At 42.7% G+C, this 13,787-nt stretch overlaps 1 protein-coding gene across 6 annotated transcripts in view; it reads right to left on the bottom strand.

Annotated features, from left to right (window-relative positions):
* AKT1 (AKT serine/threonine kinase 1) overlaps positions 1-12,651 on the bottom strand; it is a 108,177-nt gene extending 95,526 nt beyond the window's left edge. The window contains exons 1-4 of one of the 6 annotated variants that reach the window (XM_030558619.1): positions 12,057-12,218; positions 9,500-9,548; positions 9,189-9,404; positions 5,336-5,500 (exon numbers count right to left, since the gene is read on the bottom strand). In XM_030558619.1, the coding sequence (XP_030414479.1) occupies positions 5,336-5,381 (46 nt within the window). In that variant the 5' untranslated portion in view covers positions 5,382-5,500; positions 9,189-9,404; positions 9,500-9,548; positions 12,057-12,218. Of the gene's footprint in view, positions 1-5,335; positions 5,501-9,188; positions 9,426-9,499; positions 9,549-12,056; positions 12,219-12,633 lie in introns of those variants that run through there. The other 5 variants (XM_030558621.1, XM_030558622.1, XM_030558624.1 and 2 more) reach the window with 5 other exon arrangements.
* Between the last annotated feature and the right edge of the window lie 1,136 nt (positions 12,652-13,787).

Genomic DNA, 13,787 nt, shown 5'->3' with positions numbered 1-13,787 from the left:
TTCCTCATCACCCTGGTTTCTCCTCTGAAGTATCTTTATACTTTACAACTGGCATCTCCAGATGTGTTTTAAGGCATTTTGTATCAGGTGCCACTGCCACTCCTTTGAAACACCATGAAAGTCAGCAGATCCTTAAGATAATCTGAACCCTGAAGGTTCTGGCTGCACAGGTCAGTGGGAAAAGTCCAAAATTACATTGCAGGAAGAGATGAAAAAACCCTCAAAAATTGAAGGGCCAAGCAGGGGGCAAGATGATAACAGAATAGAAAAGCAGTAAGAGTTGAAGGGGAGCAGTAACACTATATCCCTGGGATTTCCAAACAAGCTAATTGGTGGAAACATTGTCATGTGACCCTGGTTCAATTGATACTAATAGATGAACAGTTAAAAATATTGACTGGCTCTCAGGGTAACAATGCTAAAGTATTTTAGGCCATGTTACTCTGCCTCAGCGAACGTAGTGTGCATCAATCCAATGGTTTAATTGTGCATATCCTGCAGTCACCTTGTGCTGTGATTACAGACCTCACAAGATAATCAGGTTGGCAACAGGTCAATGCCTGGCTTGGAGATGTCTGAAGAACACTGGTTATTCAATGGGGGGGTAACTGTCCCTTCATGTCAAGGCAGAATCAAGTCTCCAGTGTGTTAGTGGAAGGCATCCTGCTACTGGAAGCACTATTTTACAGATGAGACAAGAACCCATTTGTCATTAAAGATCTGGTAATATCTGCCTGTTGGTCAGCCAGATACACAATAGGGTAATTTCAGTCTACATGCCTAAAATCCTTCTGCCGTTTCTCCTGGATAAGGTGTTCTACACTTGCTGGCTTAACTGCTGCGCAGTGTTTGTGTTCACTGTTTAAAAATACCACCATCACATTTGGTACCTGTTGGTGGACAAAATCCCTGTGTAAATTTGTAACTGCTTTGGGATTCCCATAATGATTCTTATCTCCTTGTTTAGCCCTGACAAAATTCTTACCTATATACCCTATATACAAAAGAGACAATCCCTTCCCCAAAGAGTTTAGACTCTAAATAAGAGAGACAGAAGATATGACACACTGGAAAAGGCAGACATAGGGATGGAGAGCTGATATTGGGAGGACCCACTAGTGTGGACAGATGAATGAACATGGGAAAAGGAAATCATTAGGACCTTGAGACTGGTATTTACTTCAGTCTAGAAGAAATTCCACATAAAAGGGCACCCATCCAGATCTCTGGGTACCACTGACATACATTTAGAAACACAGTTAACATTGAGTTCCAACAACCAGAAGCATTCAGAGTAGATGATTTTCTCCTCCCTCTCACATATTATTTAATCACTGGTCATGGGATTTATACAGATTAATCCCCCCCTTATGCCTTGCCATGAGACAAAATCCTAGCCTCCAATGTCTCGTCCCTCTACCAATGTAACACTGTGTTCTGTATGTGCACACACATACACACCCCTAAACATGACAAAGTCTAAGTTTCTTCACTCCAAGTTTTCCACATGTGCATAAAGAGATCCTGCAAAGAGAGGTCAGGGTTTCTAACTATTGTTTTAACATGCATAGCTGATGAGCAAGCACTTGTCCCATCCTGATTAGGGTTACAGAGCTATGCGCTGACAACTGAAAAAAAAAAAAAAAGTTCATTCATGAATTCTTATACATCTGACTGGCTGAGGCTAGTAGGGTCAGGGAGATAGATGCCACTGGCCTCTCCACAAATAAACATCTGAACTACTTAGAAGCAGCACTTCCTTTAAGTGACTGACTCATGAGACTGCCAGGAACTATCAGACATCCACAGAAAAATATGTTGAATTTCATTTCTCCATTTATATTTTTGACTTTGAAACAAACAAACTAAAAAGGCAAGAAAGCTACCCAAGAAAGTCATGCTATTTCTATTTCTACCAAGCCAAAACCACCTGCTCTAGATAATAATGGCATACAGAGAGCCTGCCATCCAGAAGAGCTCCAAAGCCCTTTGCAAACTGATTTACACATACACAAATCACTGCAACCACCGAAACGCAGCCACCGCTGGGGTGAAGTGTAGCAACTGTTTAACTGCACACAGCCATGCTGTTCTACTGTTGAGGACAGGACCTAAAAGATACCTTATCCAACAGAAACTGTGGAGGGAATTTAAGGTAGACTGAACATAATTACCCAAACTGGCATTTGGCCAGTCGCTGGGGTTAACACTGATTACACTTGTGAAAAGAACCACGGGTTCTTTAAAGACCACAAGCAGTCAGGATCTTGGTTTTATTTGTAACCCAAATGACAAACTGTATATGTTTACTATATCTGTAATCCTCCCTCTGTAGACCCTCCCTACAGTAATTACTGTTTATGTCTTCTTTCACAAGATCACAGTACCAGGCATCAGTTTTGGAAACATCCTGACTGGGGCATTTAGCCTTGCAGAACTAGCAAATTAATCTGCTCTTTTTCAAGTGCAGATCTATAACAAAGCATTGTAGATGTGAAGTCACTTAAAAAACAAACAAAAAAACCCACACTCATGGACCAGCCTCTCTCCCTCCATGCAAGTGCATCAATTTTCAAGACGGATCTCATCACTGCTGCCAATGAAACTCAGAATATAGTGGAGCTTAGCACAAGTGGTCTCCTGGCAAGCAAAGAAGGGGATACTGCATTGCTTTCTGAAATCCCCAATCAGCAGGTTAGTGAAGTAAAATTACCAGTTGTGTTTCACCACTGAAGTGGAAAGAAATAGGTGCCAGAGTATTCATCAGGAAGGGAAAGGAAGAGGGGAAAAGCTGGGGGGGGGGAAATCAGAATAAATAAATGGGGTGTACTTAGATGCAAAACATCAAGATGAATATGCAAACTTCAAGCACAAAATTTGAATCTCAAATACACAGCATGCACTACTATTTACCCCCACCAAAAAAAAAAGTTACAACACACGTGCTCAGCAGGTGGTCTTGTCACATTAAATTACAGATTATAATCTTTGATCCCTGGAGGGCAATAAAGTATCTCTAAAGGCATCTAGAAGTCAATTAAAGAATACAGAACTAAGAAACCCCTCAGCTATACTGCAAAGTAGGAAGAACTAGTACTTGTGTTCAGCTTATCTTTTTATCAAAGGAAGCATAGAAATTTCAATTTTCAAAACTGAGGGCCATTGTTATCTTGAAATCTAGTCAGACTCTGTTTTGTTTTGTTTTGTTTTTTTAAAAAAGATAAAAATAGTTTTGGACACTACATCTGCCCTTGAATCCTCCTTGAACAATGTCTGTGGATTTACAACCATGCTTTCTTATTTAAAAAATGTTTCTCTCCCACCATTCTTATGAGAAAGACCCACGTAAACCGAGGAAGACTGACTACAATAAAACTACATAGACAAAGTCAATGTGCACGCGCACACAAAATACACATTTCCCTCCAACCTCTTTCAGTTATAGTCATGTTAGCTGTTATCTATAACTAGGTAAAATATATATATTCAGGAAGAGATGTGATTTAAGTCCACAGTGTCCCTTTAACTGAAAGAGTTTCTAGGATCCTAAACTGCAAAATGAAATGTAAATAATTTTTTACTTGGCTTGTTTTACCCAATCAAAATGTCTCTCTCAAATATATTTACTGCAAAAGGTAGTTTAGATTCTTCAGAACTATCCAGTGACACGAATTAAGATGTTATACATTTCACAAAGCTCTAGAGAGGGGACATTTATGTGCATAAATGCTGTCTGAAATAAAACTGAATAGAAAATTATAGTGCTTTCATATGGCCATGTCAAATTCTCATGACCAATCATCAGATGAGAATGGAAAACTAAAGGGTATAACAGACTATAGAAAAAAATCATTTCCCATTTATTTTAATAACATGGATTTTATCAATTTTATTCTTGCAGAAGAATCCTTAACCTTTATCAAGGTTATGATAAGGAATACCATCTTCTTCCCCCCAAAATTATTCTGTACCTTTGCACCTTCAGGTCACATTACTTTGTTGTTGCAAACTTTCCAGAGAAATCCTGAGTCTGCAGAAGCAGCAAGCTGGAGGATACAAAATCTGTTGTTGTCTACAAGAAGTTATGAGATTATAAAAAGTGCCTAATGTCGTTCTCTCCTTTCCAGGAAGCAACAGTACAGTACAAAGAAACAGGTAAGCCAAATACCTGATAGCATAACAACACCGTTCCTAAGGAAGAAAGCATACAGTAGAATTTTAATTACTCTTAGCAAGACCTTGAGGGACTGGGGGAATATCTAGTAATGCAACAAGATAGAGGAATGTACAATTACTGTGTCAGTTATATTTCAGCTCTCTCTGCCCCGCCTCTCATACAGAAGGACTTTATTAAAGTTTTATTTTACGAGTGTTAAAACAGATGTACATGGAGTGTGCAAAATTAATGCTACTGCTTATCTCTTGGGTACAATGAGTGGTAGGGTTTAAAAAACAACAACCGAAGAGTGCATTCGCTAGTAAATCTACTGTGGGATCATAGCACAGCTAATAATCATTGTATCCCTTGCTGTCCAAATGAAGATTCCCCTTGAGACAATTATATTTTCTGGAGAGACATGCTCACAGATAACTTATCTATAGCTATTCTATCTACATTTAAAATGATACCACAGAGCAGTGGCTCTCAAACTTTTTTACTGGTGACCCCTTTCATATAGCAAGCCTCTGAGTGTGACTCCCCCTTATAAATTAAAAAATACTTTTTAATATCTTTAACACCATTAAACCACAAGTTGAGGACTTCAATAACTCAGACCTAGGTCAGGGGTTTGTTACAGGAATGGGTGGGTGAGGTTCTGTGGCCTGTGTTGTCACGAGGTCAGACTAGAAGATCATAATGGTCCCTTCTGACCTTAAAGTCTACGAGCCTATTATAAATGCTGGAGGCAAAGCAGGGCTTGAGGTGGAGGTTGACAGCTTGTGACCCCCCCACGTAATAACCACATGACCCCGAATTTGAGAACCCCTGCCATAGAGACAAAATAAATTGTCCCACCTTTGTAACAGTCCAAGTTTCAACTCTCTATTTTAAGGAATCTCTTTTTTTCCTATTAACATAATTTTCAAATCAAATAGTGGAGAGATTGAGTTTTCTGAGAAAAACATAATACGCACATTTCATAGAGTCTTACATGCCCCATGGAAAGTCATACATCTTTCTTATGCATATTTACCATTAGGAAGGGTCAGATTTTAAGAGAGAAAAACAAGGAAGAGCTATTTAAAGGTATGCTGTTAAAGGTGAGACCAAGCCAATTTGCTGGTTGACCCAAACGGACAATGTTCCTTTAAATGGGAAGGAAAAGACACTTACCTCGCTTGTGAAGCCATCCTTCCTTCACTATTGCTACTTCATTCATAATGGCAGGAATGTCTCTTGAAAAAAGAGTTTCTGCTGAAAGATCCCCCCACTGTTATCTCTGGATTCCAGCAGAACAGGCCACGGAAAGGGCTTCTTTCCTCTCTCTTTCTGCTATTTCTAGAAATATTAAAAAAAATGTTTTGCAGCATTTCACACATGTGCAGTAAGGAACACGACAGAAGGTAGATTATATAGCTGTTTTGATTACAAAGTCTAAATGAGGGATTTGTTCTTCAGACATATTTTTATTTGGGGGAAGAATGGGGTTGCAAAGTGAATGTTTGAAGAAGTTCTGCCTATTCATTCAACAGATACAGCAATGTCAGTATGAACCCTACATTAGACATGGATTGCGAGACTTAATCCCGGTCTCTTCCATCTCCCCACCAATGAAAACTACCTCCCAACAGTAATTTTATCCAATCTAGTTTTAATATCCCTCAGCAGGGAAGCTTCCACCACTTCCTTTGGGAGACTTCTACAGCCTAATGCATCTCTCTGTTAGGAAGATTTTCCTAATATTCCACTTCAGTTTTCCCCCTTAAATTCATCCCATTACTCCCAGACCTATCCCCTTGACCTCGCTAAGCAATTCAACTCCCCTCTTAAATGAGCATACAGTATCTTGAGTAAAATACTTTAACTTTCTCTTGTCATAAATCAGCCTCTACATCCCTTGCTCTTATTGCTTGAGGCCTCTGCTTATGCAGCCCCAAACTGTGTTCCTTGGTCTTCCCTGTTATTATATTTCTCTGTTTGCTCTCCACTATCACCAGTAGGTCTGTTTTCCAGGTTTCACTCCCTCACTGAAAATCCTCTCTTTCCAGAACTATAACCTTGTATTATCTTCCAAACTGAATCTGATTTTGTTAGTTATTTTCTGCCCACCTTGCCAATTTCTCCAGATTTCTTTTTATAAATTTCTCAGTCCTCAGAGGTATCGGCAACTTTACCTAGTTCGGTATAACAGGGGAGTAGTATCATTCAAATGTAGTTTATGCCAAATTCCAGATAATGGTGAAGATATTAAAACAAGCCTCTCTTGCCCTCCGCCCACTAGACACACCTCCCTCTGCCACTCAACTCAGTACACTGGCATTTATCGCTGCATCACTCTTCTTCTGAAGGGACCACACCTTTATGCCTATTCAGTACATGACATCTCTACTTGGACTGGCAACAAACATATCAGTCATGATGGTCCATTAAGAAATGGACTAAGGTCAACTAATTTCATGTTATCCACTGAGAGGATCACTGATGGTAACAACCTCTGGTCATTATGAACCTGAACTAGGACTGAAGATCTGATAGAGATGAGAGGTACCCTGAGCCAGCCAGAGCTTCTGTCTAATGAAGTTAAATCTGAGTTACATCAATAACTGTAAATATAAAGTGTGCAATTTTGAGTGGGATGAGTTGTGAGAGATATGAGGTCAGATCCCTATTTGTATTTCTATGAACTTTCACCAGTTATCAGAGTTCTAAATCTTTAGAAGTTACACCCTATATTTCTCAAATAAATAAATAATTCACTGTTTTTCCAAGTTAGTAATCTGCCATTTCTCATTTCTTCTATTTATCAACTCTATGAAACAAGCCTGAGATTTGCCTGGGGGAGGGAAAATACAAAAATCTGGTACTGGAACATGGACATGTAGGAATTTCTTAATGTCACAGACAAGTATAGGAGAATTACATGTTATAAAATGGAGATGAGTTTCACCAAGAAGTTATCTTTGGACAAGCACCTTTTGACATGTAGTTAAGATAAGACTGGACAAACATTATGGGCTGTTATTCCTGCACACCTACTGACATCAATGGGAGAACAGACCTCATTTAAAGCCTTCTCTCAAATACTGAGCTATCTGCAAAGTGTTGAATAAAAACCCTATGATTATCACAGCTAAAGTCTGAAAATGGAATTGCTGTGTGAAAGTTAACACACATTACTTATTGGTATAACACTCTGCCAAAACAGGTCAGGGTACTGTACATCATACCCACATGCTGAATTTAAAACAATGGAAATAAGCAGCCAACCCCTTTTCCAGAGTCACTTGGTGAAAGAGAAAGTTGAAAGCAAAATAACTAATTAGTAGGAAAGCTAAACCCGATTAGAAGAAATAAAAAACAATGACAAAAAGACTGCTGGAGTCTCAGGCTAGGTTACTCCACATTCATCTGGATTCACAAACCTACCTATCTGCATAGCACCACCTTATTTATTATGGGCTTGATTGTCAATTTGCCCAGGGTAAATAGCAGCATCTTACTCTGCTACCCCGAAATGGCCCAGAAGAGAGATCATGATTTGGAAGTCATTATGCCTCCTGTTCCAGGGAGGGAGTGGCAGCATGAACTTAGTACAAATTGCAGTGGGGGAGGTTTAGGTTGGATATTAGGAAAAACTTTTTCACTAGGAGGGTGGTGAAGCACTGGAATGGGTTAACTAGGGAGGTGATGGAATCTCCTTCCTTAGAGGTTTTTAAGTTTAGGCTTGACAAAGCCCTGGCTGGGATGATTTAGTTGGGGATTGGACTAGATGACCTCATGAGGTGCCTTCCAACCCTGATATTCTATGATTCTATACAACATACCCTCTCCAATATGCTGGTGTAACTATACACCGCCAGGCACATCTTTGCTCCTTCCCAGCCTCTTTGGGGAGAGGGGGAGATAACATAGTGGCACTATGGCACAAAGAATTAAGAGGGCCCCTATTACCCTTTATACCACCATGGAGAAGAGGCCAGAGTCTGGCCTTATATTCTTTATTCAGCTATGCAGTGTGTGTGTGTGTGTGTGTGTGTGTAAGAACAAACTCATTTCAAATTGTGTGTGTGTGTGTGTGTGTGTGTGTGTGTGTGTGTGTGTGTGTGTGTGTGTGTGTGTAAGAACAAACTCATTTCAAATATCTTCAATTCATAACACGGGAAGGTGGGATGTCTTACCACTGTCCCAACAGTCCACAGTGCAGTTGGACATAAAGCTGTATCTAGCATAACTGCACTATACCTGGTGCAATTTTAATTGCACATCCAAATTATATCCAGCGCAATTCAACAGGCAGAGAGAGAGGTGTTTTTTGAAAGACACAAAGGAAGCACAAAGATCTCACACAGGGAGAGGAAGTCAGCTCTGCTGGGTGGATCTATGCATTACTGGATATGGACAAATGGAAGGTTTGCCTTTTGCACAGGCTGAAAAAACAGATGATCATAAGGCTCATTAAGTAACTTTAGGAATGGTTCCCAGTGAATAGAAGTTATCTGAGGTGACTATGGCTTGGTTGTCTAGACTGTATCTGCATGTGACTGAGTGATAGCAGGAGCTGAAGATGAACAATTCTTCCTTCCGCTCTCTTTAAAAAAAAAAAAATGTTTCTATGACACCTTATTCAGTATCAAAATACCACCTGTACTACTCAGACAGATTAAAATACAGTAAATAATTAATTATATAAATAAATAATTAATGCCTTTTGTCTCATTGCTGATTATTCTACCAATGTAGGGAATAGTTGATAAGTATGTGCATAAAATTAAGTTGTGAAAATTCAGTATGCTATTCATTTTAGAAAGATACATCACCTCCTTATGTACTAGCGTAATGAAAGCTGTCTTAAGGGACCACCCAAACTAATCTTCCAATAGAGAAGGTAGAAAGCAGAGCTATACTCAATATATTTGGGGCAGCCTCTTAAGACAAGAAGTTGCCTAATCAGGGTGCTCTCTTTTACTGTCTTTCAAATGTGCCCCTTCCCTGTTGTAGGAGCCACCCACAAAATTAAGAGATGCACCTGTTCTCCTCTTACAGGGAGCACTCTCCTGCCCAGGAAGAGATTTTATTTTGTCTTCATTTCCTGTGCAATCTGTGGAGCCAGGTCACGCTCAGGGGGAACATACTGGGATCTTGGTAACAGAGTTGAGGGAAATACCACCACTGTGCAGTCCCAACGGCAGCCTAAGGGAAGCAGCAGACTCTGCAGGCAGTGCCCTAGCCTCAATGAAAGCATCTGAAAGGTAAAGTATTAGGGTTTCATTTTAACAACATCCCTTGTTGCTTTTCCCTTTAGCTGGAGAAAGTTTTAGAAGGGAAAAAAAAACTAACCCCTTGTTTGGCAGTCTCTTGGGTGGTCACAAAGGTGGTAAGAACTGTCCTTTGGGGGGAAAGAGAAGAAATTAGTCCAGATGAACTGGAGCTGTTGTTGCTGGTGCTGCTGTTAAAGTTTGAAATTGTTTTTCGTTCTTTTATTCATCTTTATTAAAAGGTTGAAAGGATTTTAATGGTGTGTTTGCCATGGTGCTAAGCAGGCTGAGGTCTCTGTATATCAAACCCTGGACCTCACTTAATACTGTTTAATGTTGAACAGTGACTAGGTTGTGTGAACACCTTTGCCCCATTTATTCCATCTAAATTAATACAACAGGTGGGTCCAAGCAGAAACAGATCCTCCAGCCTCACTCTTTTATCTCTGCCTTGATTTGTGTGTTAGAGCCCCACAAATTCCACCATCATTTCTATAAGAAGAACCACTAATTCCACCGTGTTCACAGGCTCTATACCCGTGGCAGATGTGGGCAGGTAGAAGCCATCAAACCCTAATGACTAATTTTCAAGGAAGCAGAAAATGAACAACCAGCTTTATCTCTCAGCTTAATTTTGAAAATCCTGTTGTGGGCCATCAATTGAGTGTGATTACTGATGTTCTCCATTAGTCCAGATGTTCCACTGAAGCCACCACCATGTCAAAACAGGTATTTTGTCATCATTATACATGGAGCTGATGATAAGGCTTGGAACAGCTTTTCCAGATATTGCAAGCTACAGTGTAATCACAAGTTGAGAGCAAAAGAAAACTGTAAAACACATGTCCCATTTTCTGTGACTCCATAAACTGAATCTAGACTTCCAAGCTACAGTTTGCGAAGCTTACTGCTCTCATGTCTTTAATGGTCTAAGAACCAACAGATGGGGTGGTAATTCCGTTAAAGGTGTGGGGTGGGACAGCTACATAAGTTTAGCTCTCTTATCTCTGGTTCTGGTTATAGTGTGGAAAAACTCTAACCTATTGGGTGTCTGGGAAGTGGTGGAAAAACTCTAAGCAGGGTAAAAAACTGACTGTGGCTGCAGAAGGGGGACAGCTTCTCCTGAAGCCCTACATTTTTATTATGCCCTTCAAGTGAGAAACAAGCCAATTTATAGTTTATAAAATTCTTGTACAAGCTTTAAATTATATGAGCATATGGAGTCAGGAGGCTGTACAATGGAATCAGAGGGAACACATTTGTAAACAAACAGTTTGCTCCATCCTTTGTAAAGATAAAACAAGTCATAAATCCATTTAATTCTCAACTAAATTACTTCTAGCAAATATTATTAACTTGCAAGTGAATGCTAGAACTCTAGGTACTACATAATAAATTGGGACACTTCTTTTAATTGGTGACTGCATACTTTCAAGAATTTGTGAATAATATTTGCAAAACAACAAAAGCCCACCTATTCAGAAAGTGAAAGGTAGTGGCAAAGTCTTTAAATCCATACATACTATTGTGTCATGGTAAATATCCTGGCTGTCACCATGAAATTAACAGCTACATAAAGTAATCTACACACATTTTCACTTGTAAACAAATATTATGGTATACTTTATGCAGCAACTCCCCTTAAAAAGTGCATTTTCAAATGTATGTTCAGTTAATGATGTAACGACAAACAAATCAACTCAGGTATTTGCTTCTTATATATTGGGAAAGGGAAGTAAATACAGTTAAACTTCACCTAAGCAAAAAATGTTAACGAGGCTACAACCACATGAGTACCAATGGCACCATATCAAAACATCTAATGCATCTCCATATTGGTTATGATAAACAAGTCCAAAATACACAGGTCAGATTAAGGAAACACCCACATACACACAGTGTTTTTCAATGAAGTTGAAGTGAGGTGAAAGTGCTAGAAGTCTCCAAGGAACAATTCAGTCATTACAGAAGGTGGAGAAGGGCTGGTGGGAACCAACTTGATTATGTTGGTTACAGTTCTACCCTAAATTGAGTCATAACTTTGGGGGAGACTTAGAAACCTATTATAAGCAGTCAACAGCCTTAAAAACATGGCAATATCCGTCGACACACAAAGGCTTGTGAAAACCAAAGGGCTCCTGTTTGCCAAGGAATCCCACAAGCAAGGCTCGAAGAGAAATCCAACCTAGCTCCTACCCATGCATTTAGGAGGAGGTGGGGGGGCTCAAGGAAGGAGATCCCAGGCTGGATCCAGCCCAGAGCTCGTTCCGCTAGTGGGAGACCCCAGAAGCTTCTCTCACAAACACTTTCATGTGCTGATTCCCAGCACAGCCAGCCAGCAGCTTCCTGTTAGCAAACCCCCCGCCCCTAGGCAGAGCGAAGAAAGCGAGTAAGTTGGAGGGGGGCCGCCACCTCTCCTCCCTGCAGGCTAACCCCGGCGGGGCGCCGCCGCTGCAGCGCGCTAACCCCCAGCCGAGGCCCAGGCGGGTCGCTGTGCGCGCCCGCCGGGGGAGCCGCACACACCAGCCCCCCATCCCCGGCGTGCGCCCCGCGCAATGCGCCAGGGGCCGGCCCCGGCTGGCCGGGCGGAGCAGGCCCCGGCGCTTCCTCCCGCCGCGCCCGGGGAGCGGGGCACTTACACGCCTGCAGCGGAGAAGCCCTAGGAGAGGCGGCGATGGGGGCTGGCCGCGGGCGGATTCTCCTCCGGCTCCGGCGCTAGGGCCTAAGCGGGCTAGCGCAGCCTCCTGCTCACCATCCCCGGCCGCTCCTCCGCCCCCTCGCGCGGGGAGTCAGCCCATGGAGCGCGCCGGCCGGCCGGCCGGACCCCCGCCTGCGCTGCGCTGCCCGCCCGGCGCGGAGCGGAGCGGGGCTGGCCTGGCTGGGGCCGCTCAGGAGCTGGGCAGCCTCCGGGAGCAGAGGGGGCGGCCGGGCCCCGCGCTCTTTGCTGCTGCTGCCCCAGCCACCCCCCACCCGCCGCGCTCGCTTCAGGCTGGGCTGCTGCAGCCGCTCCCGGCTCCGCCAGCCTGCGCTCGCCTCTTCCCTCCTCTCCGCCTCTCGCGCACACACACAGGCTGGGGGAGCCGCTGTCTGGCCTCGGCGATGCCTGCGGGGTCCTACCGCCCGCGGAATCACTCCTCTGCAGAGCCGGCCGGGCTGCGCTGGGGGAGTCTCTGCAGCTCCAGAAGCGCTGGTCCCCCCCTCCCCGCACACACTCACACGCACACTCTGCGGTTCGACAATAAGAGGTGTGTGTTCTGCATGCTGCAGGAGGAATGGGGAACTCTGCTGGCTTCCTGCCCGCAGATTTCCTTATCGTGGTCACTAGGGCTGCTTTCCACTCACGCTGGTGTTTACTAAAAGGAGATCTCAGCTCACACACGCACATGGATGGGACCAGAGTTCAGCCTTCTAAGCTGGAGTCACAGCTCAAGGCCTCTCCCTCAACCCCCAGGGCCGGCTTTAGGCCTATTCCACCAATTCCCCCTAATCGGGCCCTGCACCCAGTGAGAATCCCTTCCGTGGCTAGAGGCGCCTTTTTAAGTTTTACTCCCCTGGCAGCGCTTCAGGTCTTCATTGACACTTCAGCGGCAGGTCCTTCGCTCTGGGTGTTCGCAGCGGGTCCTTCAGTGCCACTGAAGACCTGGAGCGAGTGAAGGACTTGCCGCCGAAGACTCGGAGCACCGCCAGATGACTACAAGCCTCATGTGGTTTTTTTCATTTTTTGTTTGTTTGTTTGTTTATTTTTTTAGTCATCCCTACGGGGGCCTCATCGAAACTGTTCGAATTGGGCCCCGCATTTCCTAAAGCTGGCCCTGCCCACCCCGCTCCAGGCAAACTGCAAGACAAACAGACAGTGACAGAAGAGGGAAACTAGACAGACTTAGCTTGTGAGCTTTTGGAGACTTTGGGTTTTTTGTTCTCTTTGTACAGTGCCTAGCACAATGCGGTCCTATGCAGTTAATGTGTTACCACAATGCAAATAACACTAGAAGCTGTGTGGCCAACTCTTCCAGTCTTTGGTGTGTTCAGTAAAGCCCCAGCTCTTGGATTCATTTGGTAATGTGAGAATCTCAGTTTTTGTTTTTTAAAAAGTAATTTTTTTTAGCCTGATTTTGGAGATAGGCCTGAAAATGTCTTTCAAGAGCTCAAAATACAGGAGTCAACTAAAAAAAAAATTCTGTTCAGAATTTTTCAAAAATTGGATGAATTTGAAGCCAATCTCATGATTTTGGAGGGGGCATGACTCATGATTTTTTATGTTTGGGATCGGCAGCACAATTTAAAAAAGAATGAAGACAGCATATAGACAGACATCAACTGGAAGTATGGTCAATTTTGAGTTACAGATCAGGGAGAGGGACAAATACAAG

The sequence above is a fragment of the Gopherus evgoodei genome, chromosome 4 (assembly GCF_007399415.2).
Source record: "Gopherus evgoodei ecotype Sinaloan lineage chromosome 4, rGopEvg1_v1.p, whole genome shotgun sequence".
In the NCBI taxonomy this organism is placed as follows: Eukaryota; Metazoa; Chordata; order Testudines; family Testudinidae; genus Gopherus; species Gopherus evgoodei.
This window is presented reverse-complemented; position numbering and strand designations above follow the sequence as displayed.